Genomic DNA, 17,900 nt, shown 5'->3' on the forward strand with positions numbered 1-17,900 from the left:
GGGCTCTGGCAATCCTTCCACCTCAGCCTTCCGAGTAGCCGGAATTATAGGCATGCGCCACCACGCCCGGTGGATTTTTTGATTTATTGTAGAGATGAGGTCTCGCTGCCCAGGCAGGTCTCGAACCCGCGGGCTCAGGCAATCCACTCACCTCAGCCTCCCAAAGGCGCGGGATTACAGGCTGAGCCACCGAGCCCGGCTTTTTACATTTCTATGCAAAATACTTTTTTTCCAGGTAATATCAGTTTAGCTTGCTATTTGCTTCATTTACTTTATTTTGGCTTCTAGATTCTGAGATTTTAAATTTGTATTTAATTACTGATTTTGAATTGTTTCATGATAGAAGAAGACCTTGCTCAAATGCTCACTTAGGGTTAAACTTGTGTTTTGTGCACTAATTAAATAACTTAAATCATCTGCCCCCTTTTGTTATGTCTTAGAGTTGATTCACTATTGTGCAGAACGGAGAGGAAGGCACTGGTAATAAGCAGTGGGGTTGCAAATTAAAGGCAAAAAAGTATGTGAATTAAGAGGACAAAAGATCATTATAAGGCAGTAACTAGATATTCAGATCAGTAGGGGATCCAGTGGTGGTCTTGAAGGACAAAGCTTGTAAAATGTGATTGCAATACACAAAGTTCCTACGAGATAAATTTGGATAATTTTTGTCATAGTCTCTCTGGGTTAAGCCACCTCATTGCAGCATGCACTGACTTTATTCCCCTATGTACCTAATTAGAATATGTCACAGTCTAACCTGTGTCTGATCATAAATGTACATCTGTACCATAAGCCTAAACACAACAGAGAAGAGACATACTCAATGGCAATGCCTAAAGGAGCAGAAATGGCTATAAAAACGCTTAGCTTGCAGTGTAGAGGCCCATATAATGACCACTGGGGGCATAGGCAAAGTGGGAGGTTTTTTTTTTGTTGTTGTTGCACTTACCCCAAAGCAACTTGCATGTTTCTAGTTATTGTGGCTGTGTGAGACACTTAGCAACATCCAGTCTCCTATTTTTCCCCTTCTCTTATTAGGATAAAGCACCAAATGGATCATTTGAGATTGTCAGTTTACTGAGACAGTCAATCAGCTTAACTAATTAAATACTAACTCTATAGAATACAGTTTCTAGAAAATAATTTTTAAAATTAATCTGATTTGATGATGGTATCTTTAAAATCTCAAACCATTTTTATTATTAAAATAAAACTTCATTATAGCAAAAAGTGAAAAGTTTCATAGAAGAGTCTAAAAAAAAATATCAGCCTCCACTTTTTGTCTTGCTTCCCAGAAGTAACCACTTATATATTAGCTTTTATTCCTTTATCTCCCCCTTTCTCCTAGAGGTTAGTTATTATACACTTAAGTAATATACTTGAATTTCTATTATCTGACTATTTAACATCTATGTATTCGTTTGTTATTTACTTTTAGAATTTTATAAGGAAGTTGTTAAGCATTTACAAAGTAGGACTTTTTTTTTGAGTTGGGGGTCTCACTCTGTTGACCAGTCTGGAGTGCAGTGGCAGGCTCATGGCCACTGCAGCCTCCACCTTCTGGGCTCAGGCAATCCTTCTGACTCAGCCTTCCAAGTAGCTGGTACTACAAGCGTGTGTCATCATGCCCGGCTAATTTTCTTTCATTTTTTTTTAGAGATGAAATCTCACTATGTTGCCCAGGCTGGTCTTGAACTCTTGGGCACCAGCAATCCTCCTGCCTTGGCCTCTCGGAGTGCTGGGATTAAAGGCATGAGCCATCACACCTGGCTTGGACTCATTTAACTATAGGCATGGTTATATTGCTAGGAGGAACACAATAGGACTTTGGTGGGATGTCATGCTGCAGTTCCCGGAAAACCTCCTGTCTTTGATTTGAGAGCTATGACTCCTCTGAGGGTCCTTTCCTTTTCACTGGAAGCCAAGGGCCATAAAACACATTGGGTGCCTCTCATGGCCAGACATGCTTCCTTCAGGCAAGGACAGATTGGAAACCAATATAGATGGTTATAAATGATATCTTGTCATGAGCACCGCTGATCACCTCTCAACCATGACACTTCATCAGTCATTTCAGTATTTAGGGAGAAACCTATCTCCTCTGAATGTTTTAATCTCGTGGAAATAAAATACAAAATATGTACATTATCTTCCATTTCTGAGGTTATAAAAAAGTTGAAAGTCGGGAGAGCAAACCAGTGCTCTGGAGACAAAATAAATTTATATGAAAACCTTTTTACCCATTGTTGTTGTTATTGCTGTGCTTATTGTTTTTTTGATGGTTCCTAATTCTTTGTCTTCTCTGGAAGGAATTTGCAGGGGAAGGCCTTCGAACCTTGGCCATCGCATATAGAGATCTGGATGACAAGTACTTTAAAGAGTGGTATAAGATGCTTGAAGATGCAAATACTGCAACAGATGAGAGGGATGAACGGATAGCTGGGCTGTATGAAGAAATTGAAAGAGATTTGATGGTATGAGTTTAGAAGCATGATGGCTTGTGTTTACAGAAAGGATAGTATGTGTTTAGAGATCTAGCATAGGAATTAGCCATTGGCTAAATTATCTTGCACACAGCAGATGTTACTCTTTCGAACACTGAATCATGCTTTACATGTTGGCTTTGGGTTTATCACATATGGTTCTGGAGAACCTAGAGGTTTATTTCTGTTAGCCTATGTAATTGGAATTTCTCCAAGAGCAGAGGACAGCAGACTCCCTATTCTTTGTCAACCTCTGGTGTATCCTTGATGTTATTTATTTTTTTCTTCTTCTCTCTGCTTTATGACCTAGGGAAACTTGCTATGAAGAATGAGATTATAGCTCTAAACCATCCCAGGATCATGAGATTCTAATGATATCTTTGCTGTCTATAACATGATCTAGTCAGAAACCACTCTTCCCTGAGGCCCCAGTAGCCAGAGAGCTTAGCTATTATAAAGTAATAGGGAACATGCTTTGTTCATCTTTGGATGAAAAATCCCTAAGGAACTTTTGCTTTTAGTTTATGGCATCTGCCAGTTTGTTAATATTGGAAAATGACTATTTTTCTGTCATTAGCTTCCTGTCTGTGGGCTGAGGGCTTTCCTTTGGACCTCTTTGTTGTTGTTGTTGTTGGTTTTTTTGAGTTGGAGTCTCACTCTGTCGCCCAGACTGGAGTACAGTGGCCGCTCCCAGCCACCACAGCCTCGACCTGCTGGGCTCCGGCGATCCTTCCGCCTCAGCCTTCCAAGTAGCCGGAATTACAGGCATGCGCTACCATGCCCGGCTGATTTTTTGATTTATTGTAGAGATGAGGTCTCTCTGCCCAGGCGGGTCTCGAACCTGTGAGTTCAGGCAATCCTCTCACTTCAGCCTCCCAAAGGCATGGGATTACAGGCTGAGTTACTGAGCCCGGCCTCTTTATTGTTAATATAAGTGGAGAAGCAGCTGAGGAGTTCTTAAGTCTTTAGTGGCCCATGTGGCTTCTGACTGTTTATGCTATTATATTATCTGGACATATCAGACCCCTCATGTAAACCCTAACTCCCAAGATCTTTGCTATTAAGTTGACTTGAGTTAGGAACTTCCTTTTGAGGTCCTTCCCTATCCACTTTTGCACATAATAGGGTGCTTGCTACGTCAGTGTATCATCATTTCTGTTTTCAATTCATGTTTCTTGACCTCCAAACTCTGTGTTTGAAAGCCATAGATGTTGTGAATATTGTTTCCATGCATTAATATAAGGCATTCTCTATTTTTCAATAAAGCTACTAGGTGCCACTGCTGTAGAAGATAAGTTACAAGAGGGTGTTATTGAAACGATTACAAGTTTATCACTAGCCAATATTAAGATCTGGGTCCTAACAGGAGACAAACAAGGTAATTTGGAAATGGATGATGTTGATATTTTGAAAAGGGGGAGATGACTTCTATAAAATTTTAATTCATATATTCATCCAGTCCTCCACATAGAAAAGAGTTGAAATGCAAAAAAGAAAGTTAATATATTGCAAAAGTCTACAATTTAAAAACAGACAAAACCAACTAATAAAATACCTTCTACAGTATATATTTTGGGGCCATTAAGTTTCAATCCAACTGCCATTTGAATATAATCATTCCACCCATTAGGCAAAATGCTTTAAAAAATATTTAGCAATTGAGGGCTTATATAAGCACTGCCCTCAATCAGGACAGATATTGGCACAGAACTGAACTTTGCAAATCTTAGGTTGGAGCAAGACATTGGATACCCTGGGTTACTTTTTTAGTTTTGTAATGGTAGGGAATTTTGAGGAATTTGGTGGAGAGGTCAGGGTGGTGGGCAGCCTTTGGAGAGGCTCACGGAAGCAGCTGTTTATCAACAATTATGGAAATTTATTTATGGAAATATTTTGGTATTTTAACAACCACCACAGCTGTAACAGTGCAACCTGACTGAATTCCAGGACTGCCCATGTGATGGTACATTTAGAATTGACCCACTTTCAGGCATAACAAAATGTCAAGTCATCAGAGAAAGAGTCATTGTGGTCAGAATATTGTATTTCTAAGAAAGAAAAGGGAATCAATACATTCAGGTTTTATTGTTAACATAGTAATGATTAAAACTAAAATGATTTTGAAAATATGAAATTAACTGGCACATACCTATTTTTAAGGTTTTATCTACTTGTTAGGCTTTTTAATTTTTTTTAAGAGTATTGGGGGATTTGCAGGTGTAATAAATAAATTTTCTATCTTTCTCCAAATCACTGTTCACAAAGAAGTAAACAGTAGATGGTTGAGCCATTGAGTGTATTACCTAGAAAGAGACTCCTTAGAGTTTGATGTCTATCAGTGGGTACAGTTCAATTATCACAAATATCCATGAGTTTACTATTATTTAGCCTCAGTTTCTGTGACTTATATAAAGCATATGCTGAAATTTTATCAACGGTCTTCCTTGATTTAGGACAAAACCAACAACCTCATAATCTTAGCTGGAGTCTAATGATTCTATAGAGTTAGAATCAAATGACTCTATTAAAGATGGAAGGATTTGGCTGAGGTGAGTGGATTGCCTGAGCCCGCAGGTTCGAGACCTGCCTGGGCAACTTGGCGAGACCTCATCTCTACAATAAATCAAAAATTAGCCAGGCATGGTAGCGCACGCATGTAGTTCCAGCTACTTGGAAAGCTGAGGTGGAAGGATTGCCAGAGCCCAGCAGGTCGAGGCTGCGGTGGCCGAGAGTGGCCACTGCACTCCAGTCTGGGCGACAGAGTGAGACTCCACTCAAAAAAAAAAAAGATGGAAGGATTTACTTAATTTTTCTAGGCTATATTTGTATAAAATTAGAGAAGAACTTCCCAATGTCAAAATCTCTAGTGCTGGGTGGTTTTTGAGATGGTAGTCAAATTGCAAATTTCTATACATTTCACAGAAAAATGACAATGTTGTGTGTGGGAGAACTATAAACATTTTGTGAGAGCATTTTTGTTGTTCAACTGGGCATTTTGTGAGTTTTTATTTTTATTATTTTATTTTATTTGAGTCGGAGTCTCACTCTGTCACCCAGGCTGGAGTGTAGTGGCACGCTCATGGCCACCCCAGCGTCAACCTGCTGGGCCCAGGCAATCCTTCCACCTCAACCTTCCAAGTAGCCAGAACTACAGGCACGCGCTACCACGCTTGGGTAATTTTTGGATTTATTGTAGAGATGAGGTCTCTCCAAGTTGCCTAGGCTGTTCTTGAATCCGTGGGCTCAGGTAATCCCCTCACCTCAGCCTCCCAAAATGCTGGGATTATATAGGCTTGAGCCACCCTGCCCAGCCAAGTTTTTTTTTTTTTTCCAATATGCCTCCCATATAAGAATTGAGTATCAACTAAGTTTAATATTTTAGTTCTTCCAAAGCAGTATTTGGGATTTCTGGTCAAGGGTTTTATATTTACATATGTCATTATATTACAAGATCTTAGGGTATTTTCATGAATGCTAATCTGGGAATCAAAAGGTTATTTTGAAAACTAGATGAGAAGGCTGAGCATTCACAGATGTTGCTATTTCTTCATGGGTTTAGCAAGTAGTGAATTTGATCAGGGAACCCAGGTCTTTGAATTTCTCTCTGAGTTGCTTCCATTTTATCACCAATCATGCTATTTCTAACATTAAGAGCACCTGTAGACCATAAGAGTATACAGCTATGGCCTCAAAACTTTCATACAAATGTGCTTATGTTATGAAGTAATATTTTCACTGAGATGGGCTTTATTTTATATATCAGAAACTGCTATCAACATTGGTTATGCCTGCAACATGCTAACTGATGACATGAATGATGTGTTTGTGATAGCAGGAAATACTGCAGTGGAAGTAAGAGAAGAACTCAGGTAAGAGTTGAAGGAGGAAAAGAAGGGCAGAGGGAGGGAGGCAAAAAAATCAGGTAGTTGAGGAACTGGAAAGCTATATTGTGGTTTCCTATGATCCTTAGTAGAGAGCTCTTTCTGCATGTTTCCTAAACTTCCATTCATTTTGGTGCCAAACTAAGATAAGTTTGATATCGACAGTGAATCAATGCCTCCAACATTTCCCAAGTATTTCAAGAAAAGAATTTGAAATCACTTATCTTGAGTTGTCCTTTAACATTGTTCGTTGGTGAGTACCTGCTAGCTTTTGTGTGGTGGGGAGTGATTAGCATCATGAAGGCACTTGTTAAAAAACACCAATTCCATAGCCTCATTCTGACGGACAAATTAAGACTCTCCAGGGAATGGGACATGGGAATTTGTACTTAATAAACACCTAGATGATGCTTGTGATCTGATAAGTTTGGAAAACTCAGCTGTAGTAGATAGCATATAAACTTGGAATGGAGTCTTTCAGCATTAAAGAAAATAGATATTTTGGCATAGTTACTATTGAACCCAGATATATACTGCATATGAGAAATAAAATACTGTGAAATTGGTGTAACTGTTACATAGTACCAGAAAATATATAAGTACTGAGATTGAAGTTAATAGTGGGCAATTTTATCTATCTATCTATCTATCTATCTATCTATCTATCTATCTATCTATCTATCTATCTGTCATCTATATCTATTTACGGTCAAAGTCTCATTCTATAGCTCAGGTTGGTGTGCAGTGGCACAATCACAGCTTACCACAGCCTTGATCTCCTAGGCTTAAATAATCCTCCTGCCTCAGCCTTCCAAAGTGTTGGGGTTAGAGGTATGAGCCACTATACCTGGCCAGAATTAATATTTCTTGATATATACCGGTTTATTTTATCTTTTTTCCATTACAACAAATCAAAATTTAAGTTTTGCATCATTATCAAAATTTTGCATAATTATTTTCCTAGAACTTTAGAAAATATTGTCTTTCATCGATTTTTGCTGGCTTGGTGCTTGGAGTAGTTTCTCTAAACTCAACCTGCCTTGGGTCTGGCCAGACAGATTAAAGATTTAGAGACAAATTGCTTGCTATTTACTCCACTCTAGAGGGGACTAACCTTTCTTCAACATAGCAGTAGAATACTATGGCTTTTTAATATGTCACCATCATTAAACCTTTGTTCCTGAACCTTGAAAAGAAAGTCTTAAATGTCAACACCACTAATTGATAGTACTTGTAGACAAAATCCCCCAATTTCTCTGTTTTACCTGGAATAAGAAACTGCTATTAGAAGCCATAACTGGAGATTGCATATGTCTTTTCCAAATAAAAACAGGAAAATTTAATGAATTATTGCTGATATAATTTCATTATTATTATTTATATAACTTTAATGATAGACTCCATAAAGCCTATAGGGGAAACTTAATAATTTGTTTGCTAATCAATTCAATTTTTTTATTTTAAGAAAATCCTTTTAGTTAAATGACCTTTTGTTTTATGAGGAGTTTGACTCTTTTTCTATTAATACATAATATTTGTACATGTTTATGGGTTATATGTGATATTTTGTTACATGCATATAAAGTGTAATGATTAAGTCAGGGTATTTAGGATACTCATCATCTCAAGTATCTATTATTTCTGTGTGTTGGGAACATTTCAAATCTTCTCTTCTAGCTATTTTGAAATGTACAATACATTGTTGTTAACAAATCACCCTACTCTGCTATTGAACATTATAACATTATTTCTATTTAGTTGTATGTTTGTACCCATTAATCAACCTTTCCACATCCCCTAGTTCTTACACCGTCTTCACAGCCTCTGATATCTATCATTTTACTCTCCACCTCCATAAAATCAACTTTGCAAGCTCTTACATATGAGTGAGAATGTGATATTTGTCTTTCTATACCTGGCTTATTTCATGTAATATAATGACCTCCAGTTCCATTCATGTGCTGCAGATGACAGGATTTTATTCTTTTTTATGACCAAATAGTATCTCTTTGTGTATATCTACCACATTTTTTGATCCGTTCATCTGTTAATGGACACTTGGACTGATTCCATATCTTTGCTATTGTGAATAGTGCTGCAATAAACATGGGGGTACAAGTATCCCTTTGATATAGTGACTTCTTTTCTTTTGGATAAATATCCAGTAGTGGGATTGCTAAGGCATATGCTAGTCTTATTGCTAGTATTTTGAAAATTCTTCGTACTGTTTTTCATAATGGCTGTATTAATTTGCATTACCACCAACGGAGTATGAGAATTCTTCTTTCTCCACATCTTTTTAATAAAAGTCATTCTAACTGGGGTAAAATGATATCTCATTATAGTTTTGATTTGCATTTCCCTGGTTATTAGTGACGTTAAGTACATTTTCATATACCTGTTGGCCATTTGTATGTCATCTTTGAGGAAATGTCTATTCATGTCCTTTCCCCACTTTTTAATGGCATTATTTGTTTTTTTACCGTTGAGTTGTTTGAGTTTCTTATATTTTCTGAATATTAGCCCCTTGTTGAATGAACAGTTTACAGATATTTTCTTCTTTCAATAGGTTGTCTCTTCACTCTGTTAATTGTTTTCTTTGCTATGTAGAAGCTCTTTAATATACTCCCATTTGCCTATTTTGTTTTTGTTGCCTGTGCTTTTGAGGTCTTAGACATTGCCCAGACCAATGTCTTAAAGTATTTTCCTCTAGTAAACTTATGGTTTTGGGTATTATATTTAGATTTTTAATTCAGCTTGAGTTGATTTGGGTATATGATGAGAGGCAGGATCTAGTTTCATTCTTTTGCTCATGGATGTCCAACTTTCCTAGTACTGTTTATTGAAGAGGGTGTCCTTTCCCCAATGTATGTTCTTGATACTTTTGTTAAAAATCAGTTGACTGTAAATATGTGGATTCATTTATGGGTTATCTATTCTGTACACTTGGCCTATGTGTCCATTTCTATACAAATACCATGCATGCTGCTTGGTTACTACAGTCTTGTTATTTATTTTGAAATCAGATATCTGATTCCTCTAGCTTTGTTCGATTTGCTCAGGATTGCTTTGGCTATTTGGGATCTTTTCGGCTCCATATACTTTTTAGAATTGTTTTTTCTCTGTTTCTGTGAAAAATGAAATTGATATTTTGATAGAGATTTCATTGAATCTATAGATTGCTTTGGGTTGTGTAGTTATTTTAATAATATTAACTCTTTTGAACCATGAGCATGGGGGTGTCTTTACATTTGTTTGTGTTCTCTTCAACTTCTTTAATCAATATTTTGTAGTTTTCCTTGTGGAAGTCTTTCATCTCCTTGGTTAAATTTATTCCTAAGTAATTTTTTTTTTTTTTTGTAGCTGTTGTACATGGGATTGCCTTCTTGATTTCTTTTTTCAACTAGTTCTTTGTTGGTGTATAGAAACACTATTGAGTTTTTATGTTGATTTTGTATACTGCTACTTGACTGTGTTTGTTTATCAGTTCTAAGAGGTTTGGAAGGAATTTTGGTTTTTCTAAATATAGGATCATGTCATCTGCAAACGGAAAATTTTACTTCCTCTTTTTCAACTGGGATGCCTTTTATTTCTTTCTCTGGCCTGATTGCTCTGCCTAGGACTTCCAGTACTATGTGAATAGTTGTAGTGAAAGTGAGCATCCTTGTCTTTTTCAGTTATTAGAAAAATGGCTTTGAGCTTTTTCCCATGTAGTATGATGTGTTATCTGTGGATTTTTCACATATGGCTTATTATGTTAGAGTGTATTCCTTCTATGTCTAGTTTGTTGAGAGTTTTTATCATGAGGGCATATTGACTTTTATCAAATTCTTTTTCTGAATCTATTCAAATTATCGTATGATTTTTGTCTGTCATTCTCTTGATGTGATGTATTACATTTATTGATTTGATTGTTGAACCATCCTTACATTCCTGGGGTAAACCCAACTTGATCAGGGTGTGTTATCGTTCTGATGTGCTATTGGATTCAGTTTGCTACTATTCTGTTGAGGATTTGCATCTATGTTCATCAGGGATATTGGGCTGTACTTTTCTCATTTTTTTGTGTTCTTGTCTAGTTTTGGAATCATGGTGATGTTGTCCTAGTGAAATCAGTTAGGCAGAAGTTCATCCTTTTCATTTTTGGGGGGGAATATTTTAGGATACTTTTTATTAGTTTTTCTATGTTTGGTATTACTTGGCAATGAAACCAACCTTCCAGTCCTGGACTTTTCTTTGTTGGGGGAGTCTTTTTTACTGATTCATTTTTGTAACTTATTATTGATCTGTTCAGGTTGTCTATTATTTTCTTAATTCAATCTTGTAAAGTTGTATATGTCTAGGAATTTATTCATTTCTTCTAGATTTTCCAGTTTGCTAGTGTATAATTGTTCATAATAGTCTCTGATGAACTTTTGTATTTCTGTGATATCAGTTGTATAATAAATAGGTAAATATCTTATTTTTATTGTTGATTTAGCTTATATGGGTCTTTTCTTGTTTTCTTGCTTAGTCTAACTAGTGGTTTATTGATTTTGTTTTTCTTTTCAAAAACCAACTTTTTTGATCCTTTGTATTTTTTTAGCCTATTTCATTTAGCTCTGCTTTGATCTTTATTATTTTTTCCTGCCAATTTTGGATTTAGTTTGTTCTTATTTTTCCAGTTTATGAGGTGCATCAATAGATTTGTTTATTTGAAATCTTTCTACTTTTTTGATGTAGGTGCTTATTGTTATAAATTTGCCTCTTAGCATTACTTTTGCTGTATCTCATGGGTTACTTGTTTCCATTTTCATTTATTTCAACAAATTTTAAAACTTCCATCTTAATTTCTTTATTGTCCCAGTGGTCATTCAGGAGCATATTGTTTAATTTCCACATATTTGTATAGCTTTCAAAGTTCCTCTTAGTATTGATTTCTAGTTTTTTTCCATTGTGGTCTGAGAATATGCTTGATATGATTTCCACTTTCAAAAATTTATTGAAATTTGTTTTGTGGCCTAACATATAGTCTTTCCTAAGGAATGTTCCATGTGCTGATGAAAAAAATGTGTATTCTTCAACTGTTGGATAAAATGTTCTGTAAATGTTAAGTCCATTTGGTTTAAAGCCCAGTTAAATCCAATGTTTCTTTGTTGATTTTCTGTCTATGTATTCTGTCTAATGTTAAGAGTAGGGTATTGAAGTCCTCCACTATTATTATATTGGAGTCTACCTTTCCCTTTAGATCTAGTGATATTTGCTTTATGTTTCTGAGCGCTCTAGTGTTGAGTGCATATGTATTTAGAATTGTTATATCCTCTTGTGGGATTGATCCCTTATCATTAAACAAGGACCTTCTTCATCTTTTACTGTGGTGACTTCAAGTCTGTTTTATCTGTTATAAGTATAGCTAATCCTGTTCACTTATGGTTTCTGTTTTCATAAATATCTTTTTCCATCCCTTTACTTTCAAGCTATGTATGTCTTTACAGGTGAAGTACATGTTTTGTAGGCAGTATATAATTGGATCATGATTTTTTAATCCATACAACCAGCTTATCTTTTAATTGGAAATTAAATCATTTACAACCAATAATTCATATATTTGGTCACTTTATGGCATTCCATATGTCATGTAGTCTTTGTTCATTTTAAAAAATTATTTTTATTTTAAAAACCTCTCTTCAAATTCTTCTGCCATCTAGTCTATTACTGAAGATCTCAAATATATTTTTAAATTTTATTCAATGAATTCTTCATTTTCAGAATTTCTGTTTGGTTCTCTTTTTATAATGATATCTATTTATTTGGTAAATATCTCATTCATAGCCTACATTGTTTTTCTGCTTTCTTTGTGGTATTTATCTATATTCTCTTGTGTCTCACTGAGCTTCTTTAATATCATTTTTAAAAATTCTTCTTCTGAGATTTATTTGGTATCATATTTATTTGGTGTCATATTTCCTTAATTTTTCATGTTTCATGTATCTTTACATTGATATCTGCACATATGTTGTAACAGTTGCTTCTTATAATTTCTTAGATTTGGTTTTGTAGGGGATGCCATTTTCTTGATGATGTACCTACGGTGTTGGTTGGTTGGGACACTTTGGCAATGATTCTGGGTGTGTGAAGTAGCATAGTCTTTGTATCATTCCTTCAGTTGTAAATAAAGTCAGTGGTGTCTCTGATTTCCTCAGTAGCTTTCTGTGTGGTTGTTAATGGAGGCTGAGGTAAAGTTTTCCTGGGAACAAGAATACTATGTGGGCCAGTCCTTAGTCCCCAATGGGAACAGTGGCAGGCTGAGCCTGCATGTCCTTGGGCCCAAGGGTGGCATATGCTGGCACTGGTGTTAGCAGGTCCTCATCAGCCAATTCTTGGGCCTTTAGGAGGCTTTCTCAGGTGCCAACAGTGGCAAAAATGGACTGGGCAGGCGAGTGGATCCTTGGGCCCCTCATAGCAGGCATGGCATAGGCAATGGCATAGCGGTGGTGAGGCGACTCTCTGGTTCCCAATCAGTCCACACTGGTGTTGATGGTGGTCACCACAGATTGAATGAGTCAGATGAGTCCACGGATGGCATGTGTGGATGGGTGTTAGCTGTGATGATAGCCACAGGCTTGATGGGACTATCCTCAGGCCTCTAAGAGGAATGCTCAGGTGCCAACAATGGTAGATATGGTAGAATAATCCCCCTGGATGATGTGCTTAGGCGCTGGGTGTCAGGAGCAAAGCCAGGTTGGGAGGATCTGTCTTCTAGCTCCCCAGTGATGCATGTACGCTGATTGTGGTAGGTAAGGGAAGGGTGGAGTGCTTGGGTGGGAGGGTGACACTGTGGCTCTGCTACTGTGGAGGGTAGAGTTGCCTTTAGTTGCAGCAGCCTTAGGCAGAAGACTGGAAAGCACATTCTCCTGCTCCAGGTGGTGGCTGTGTGTGGGGTAGGCTAGAACCAGAGGAATCTGCAGTGGGAATCTCTCACTTACCCTTTCTTCTCACTGAGGAGTCCCTCTGGGCTCCTAGCCAGTCTCAGATGAGCAGGCTTCTCTCTCCTTCTTTTAGGTGTTTCCTGTCACTTCTCTGTTGAATTCCAGTTTTCTCTCTTAGATAATATATTCAAAGTGTGATTATCTACTTACTATTTTGTTTTTTCTTTGTGGAGGAGGTGACTGCCAGGTGTCTCTAGTCAACCATCTTGAAGCCCCTCCCCTCTCATTCAGAATGACTCTTGCTGAAGGAATATGGAGGCAAGCAGACTGAGTTTTTAACAAGCCTATTGCTAAATGTTTTGAAACAGTGCCTGGAAGGAACAGTATTGTAATCAGTATACATGTATTGTCTTATTTCCTTATCAAGAAAACTGGTGGTAGGCATTATCATTTTCTCTGTTGTACAGATTAGGAAGTTGAAGTACATAGAGCACTGTGTCACTAGTCAGAGGTTCAGCTGGGATTTGAATCTAGGCAGCTTGGTCTCAGAGCCTGTTTCCCTGATCACTTGCCATGTGTTTCCCTAAACATAATTTAGATGTATTCTTACTCTTTAAAATGCTTAATCTAAAAAATATAGTGCTGGACATGGTGGCTCAAGCCTGTAATCCCAGCACTTTGGGAGGCCAAGGTGGGTGGATTGCCTGAGCCCATGGGTTCGAGACCAGCCTGGGCAACTTGGTGAGACCTCATCTCTACAATAAATTAAAAAAAATTAGCCAGGCATGGTAGCATATGCTTGTAGTTCCAACTACTTGGAAGGTTGAGGTGGAAGGATCGCCTGAGCCCCGCAAGTCAACACTGGGGTGGCCGTGAGCATGCTACTGTACTCCAGCCTGGGTGATGGAGTGAGACTCCAACTCAAAAATAAAAAATAGTTGTTGAGTCATCTCACTATTTCACTTGAGTAATTAGTCAGACACCAGATTAGCAACTAGAGTCAGAATAAATTTCTAGAGGAGACAGCAGGTGTAGGAGAAAGAGTATAGACTTCATGCCAACTAGATTTGAGTTGGAATCTCAGCTTCATGCTTACAGGCTGGTTGGGAGGTTTTTGATATGTTATTTAACCTCTCTCTGCTTGGTTTCCTCATATGTTAAAATGGAGTTCTAAATATCTACCCTTTAGATTATTTTATTTGAAGGATTCAATAAGATAAGAACTTAAAGCTTTATGATTGCCCCATGAGCTTCCTTCTTGTCTTTCTCATCCCTTCTCTACTTCTTCCCTTTCCCCTTTCCCTTTCCTTCAATCATTGATCCCAATCTTTCTACCAACAAGGACTACTTTTATCAATATTTTCATAATAAGGGCAGTAAGACTGGGACAGCAGGGAAGGAAAGAGTGGGATGGAATTGACAGCTTTTTGGAGGTAGAATGAATAGGACTTGAAATTTCATTGGAGGTGAAGCGAAGTGGAGGGAGGCTTTGTCATTGCTAGCTTGTCTGACTTTCACAGCCCAGTCTATACCCAGGCATGCAAGAACAGAGACTGATTAAATTTTCTAAAACTGAACTTGAATCCCTTTTCTGCCTGATGACAGAACAATTAAACTGGCCACTTTCAGTTAAATTTAGTTCAAGTCTGGGACGCACAATTGTCTCACCTGTCTCTATTCATCAGTGTCTATCCTACTGGCATCTAGCCCTTCCCACTTCTGTGTTCCTGTATGGTATCTGCTGTCTTTGGGTTGTTGACTTTCCCTCTTGGCTGACTTCCACATCGTCCTGGGAAATATGAAAATTGTGCCTGCTCTTTCTCATCTTCCCATGTCTGAGAAGACTTGTGCTTTCACATAGCCACTTCAGTTCCTGAAAACCCATGACTCTGCTACCCTGTGTCACTGTACCTATGTGGAAAGTGGCAATGACTCCATACTCAGTTTCCCCAAAATTTATTTGAGGATTCCATTACCCACTTGACTTCTTCATCTACTACCAATCCAGGGTGTGAGACAGAACCCAGGCTTCTTTTAGCCACTTACCAATATCTATAGTCCTCTTTAAAGTTCCTCTTTCCTAGGCTGAGATGGGAGATAAAGAAAAAGTAATTTGTTTCTACTCTGGTATGCTTTGATTTCTTTAGGGATTAGTCTTTTGAGAATTGAAGAAACTTTCTCTCTTTAAAAAAAAAATGATTAATGAAATTCTGGGTCACTGAAATTCAGAATGCTGCTGCTGCTATGAGTTTCAAGAATCTATTTTGGTGTTCAAAAAGCAAAAAATTGATTCCTTTTTCACCCTTCTGAATTTGGCTCTGTCAGATCCCCCTGAGACAAGCTATGTTTCTAAGTAAATTGAGAAGGTCACCTGTGGTCCTGGTGGTGGCTGGAGAAGGGGTGGTTGGGTTAATGTTAAGACTTAAACCAGCTAGATTTGGTTGACTAAATAGATAATACAACTAACATTATGTGAAAGAAATATGGAGAAATGTGAATTATTTATATTGTTGTTGAAAGTTTAAATTGGTAGAAACTCTCTAGAGGACAAACTTGCAATATATTTCAAAATTATATATATGCATACTATTGATCCAATGATTCCTACTTCTAGAAATATCACTTAATAAAATAAGTGAACAATATATAAAAATTTGTATGCAAATAAATATTTATTACTGCATTAATTATGATAGTAGAAATTATAAATAGTCTAAATACCCAGACATGAAGGATTTTGTTATATACTCTGATATATACTACAGTGGAATACTGTGCAGTCACTAAAAGTGATTTCTTATTTATTGACATTGGAAAATGTCCATTATATATTTGTTAGGTGAAAAATGAGGTTACAAAACATCAAGCATAGTGTGATCCACTTTTTTGTAAAAGGTATATATGTATAAGTGTACATACATATATGTATAAAACACTATACATCTGCTTACCTCCCTACCTACTAAGCTCTGGAGAACATATATAGTGGTTCTCTGTGGGTGACAGAGTTATGGATCATGTTTACTTTCTTCTTTATGACTCTTTGTGCTATCTGAGGTTGTAATAGTGTTTGTGTAATGTTTTAACAATTAGAATAAGAGCTAAAAAGTCATTCTAATGTTTTTAATGAGAAGAAAAATATTCAGATAGAAAAAATAAAAATTGTCCATCTAGATGCAATATTTCAGTACCCTTGAGGCCATCTTGCTCAGCTGACTGGTAAATAATGTTTATTTCAACTCAGACTTAGAGGTAACTTCACTCTTAGAGTCTGAGACAGAAAGGCAATATATGGTAGAAAATTTATATAAGAGAAATCAATACATTTATAGTATATTTGCTTAGTATTAGGATTTGGGGGAGAATGGCATCCAAGAAAACTATTGCTCAAAGGTCCTCTCTATGATCCTAATCTCAGTAATTTATATCTAAACTCATAGCTTTGGAGATGAAATATAGAAATTATAAATTTGCACCAATCCATTTTCTTATGTTATGCTTTTGAGTTCAGTGGGAGTTCAAAAAAGAGGGGGGAGGGGTAATAAAAAAAACAGAATTTGAGTGATTGTAGTTATTGGAAGGACATGCCCGAAATTCTTATATTTAAACCTGTCAAATGTGTTTAGATAATTTTATAAACATGAATGTGTAATTTTCATGCACATCATACATTTAGCTTATTTCAAATGTAGTGTCATGAGACCATTTTAGACACTTTGAGTCCTGGGTTAATTTTGCTGCCATATAGCTTTAATAGTAAGGGCATGCCCAGAAATCCAAAATTAAACCCTGCTATGGATTCTCAGAAAGTTACTGCATTGATTACATGTCACCAATACATATGTCTTCTGTCCAAAAGAAAACAGACTGAGAATGTAGTTTTGTTTGTTCTGACAGGAGAACCCATTCCATCTTACATTTTTGTAGCATTGATCACATGTTTTGTTATTAGAAAAATTCATGTCCTCTAATTAAGCCATGAAGTGATGCTGCTCTTTCTGAGAAGTATCCCAATGATATACCTAGGAATTTATATTCCCTCTAATCAACAAAATGCATTGCTATCTTTTGAACACCTACTTGATGGAAGATGATATGTTTTTATGAACAGGGTTCTCAAATACAGATGGCTTCAGGGTCAGGCAAGTAACATTAGTCATGTGATCTGGGCTGTCTGTAAGATATCAGGGAGTAGTGGGGCCTTTGGTGAAGGAGAATATCATGTTGACCATAAAGTCATAGAGGTTCTTTAAAACACTGTGCAGGCCAAATAAAATACACCTTGGTGCTAATTGCTAACTTCTAGTCATGTAGGTAAAATATTTTGGTAGATTAAATTTCTTCATCAATTATAAAACTTACAGGCACTTAAGTCATCTTGTAGATCTTTTAGTACACACTGATGCAGCTATCCAAGTTTTCATAGCCAATATCTATTTTGACTATTTTGACTTGTTGGGGGTACCAGTTTAACTGATTGGCTGGTCCCCCACCCCTGATTTCCATGAAACTTGTTAAGGGTTGACTGTCTTAAAAGTTTCTCAGGTAGTAAGGAATGGAGCTGGGGACTGAAATCACATTTTTAATGTACTCTCTCCCTTTTTCTACTGTTGGCAGGGTAGTTCTGT

General features: G+C 36.9%; 1 protein-coding gene across 1 annotated transcript in view; it reads left to right on the forward strand.

Annotated features, from left to right (window-relative positions):
* The window catches only part of ATP8B4 (ATPase phospholipid transporting 8B4 (putative)), a gene marked incomplete at its 5' end in the record, with an annotated part of 158,598 nt that overhangs the window by 88,450 nt on the left and 52,248 nt on the right, over positions 1-17,900 (forward strand). The window contains 3 exons of the mRNA XM_008051091.2: positions 2,310-2,474; positions 3,750-3,861; positions 6,247-6,352. Coding sequence (XP_008049282.1) covers positions 2,310-2,474; positions 3,750-3,861; positions 6,247-6,352 — 383 coding nt within the window. The remainder of the gene's footprint in view (positions 1-2,309; positions 2,475-3,749; positions 3,862-6,246; positions 6,353-17,900) is intronic.

Source organism: Carlito syrichta, unplaced genomic scaffold (assembly GCF_000164805.1).
Source record: "Carlito syrichta isolate Samal-C Ts95f unplaced genomic scaffold, Tarsius_syrichta-2.0.1 Scaffold161491, whole genome shotgun sequence".
NCBI lineage: Eukaryota > Metazoa > Chordata > Mammalia > Primates > Tarsiidae > Carlito > Carlito syrichta.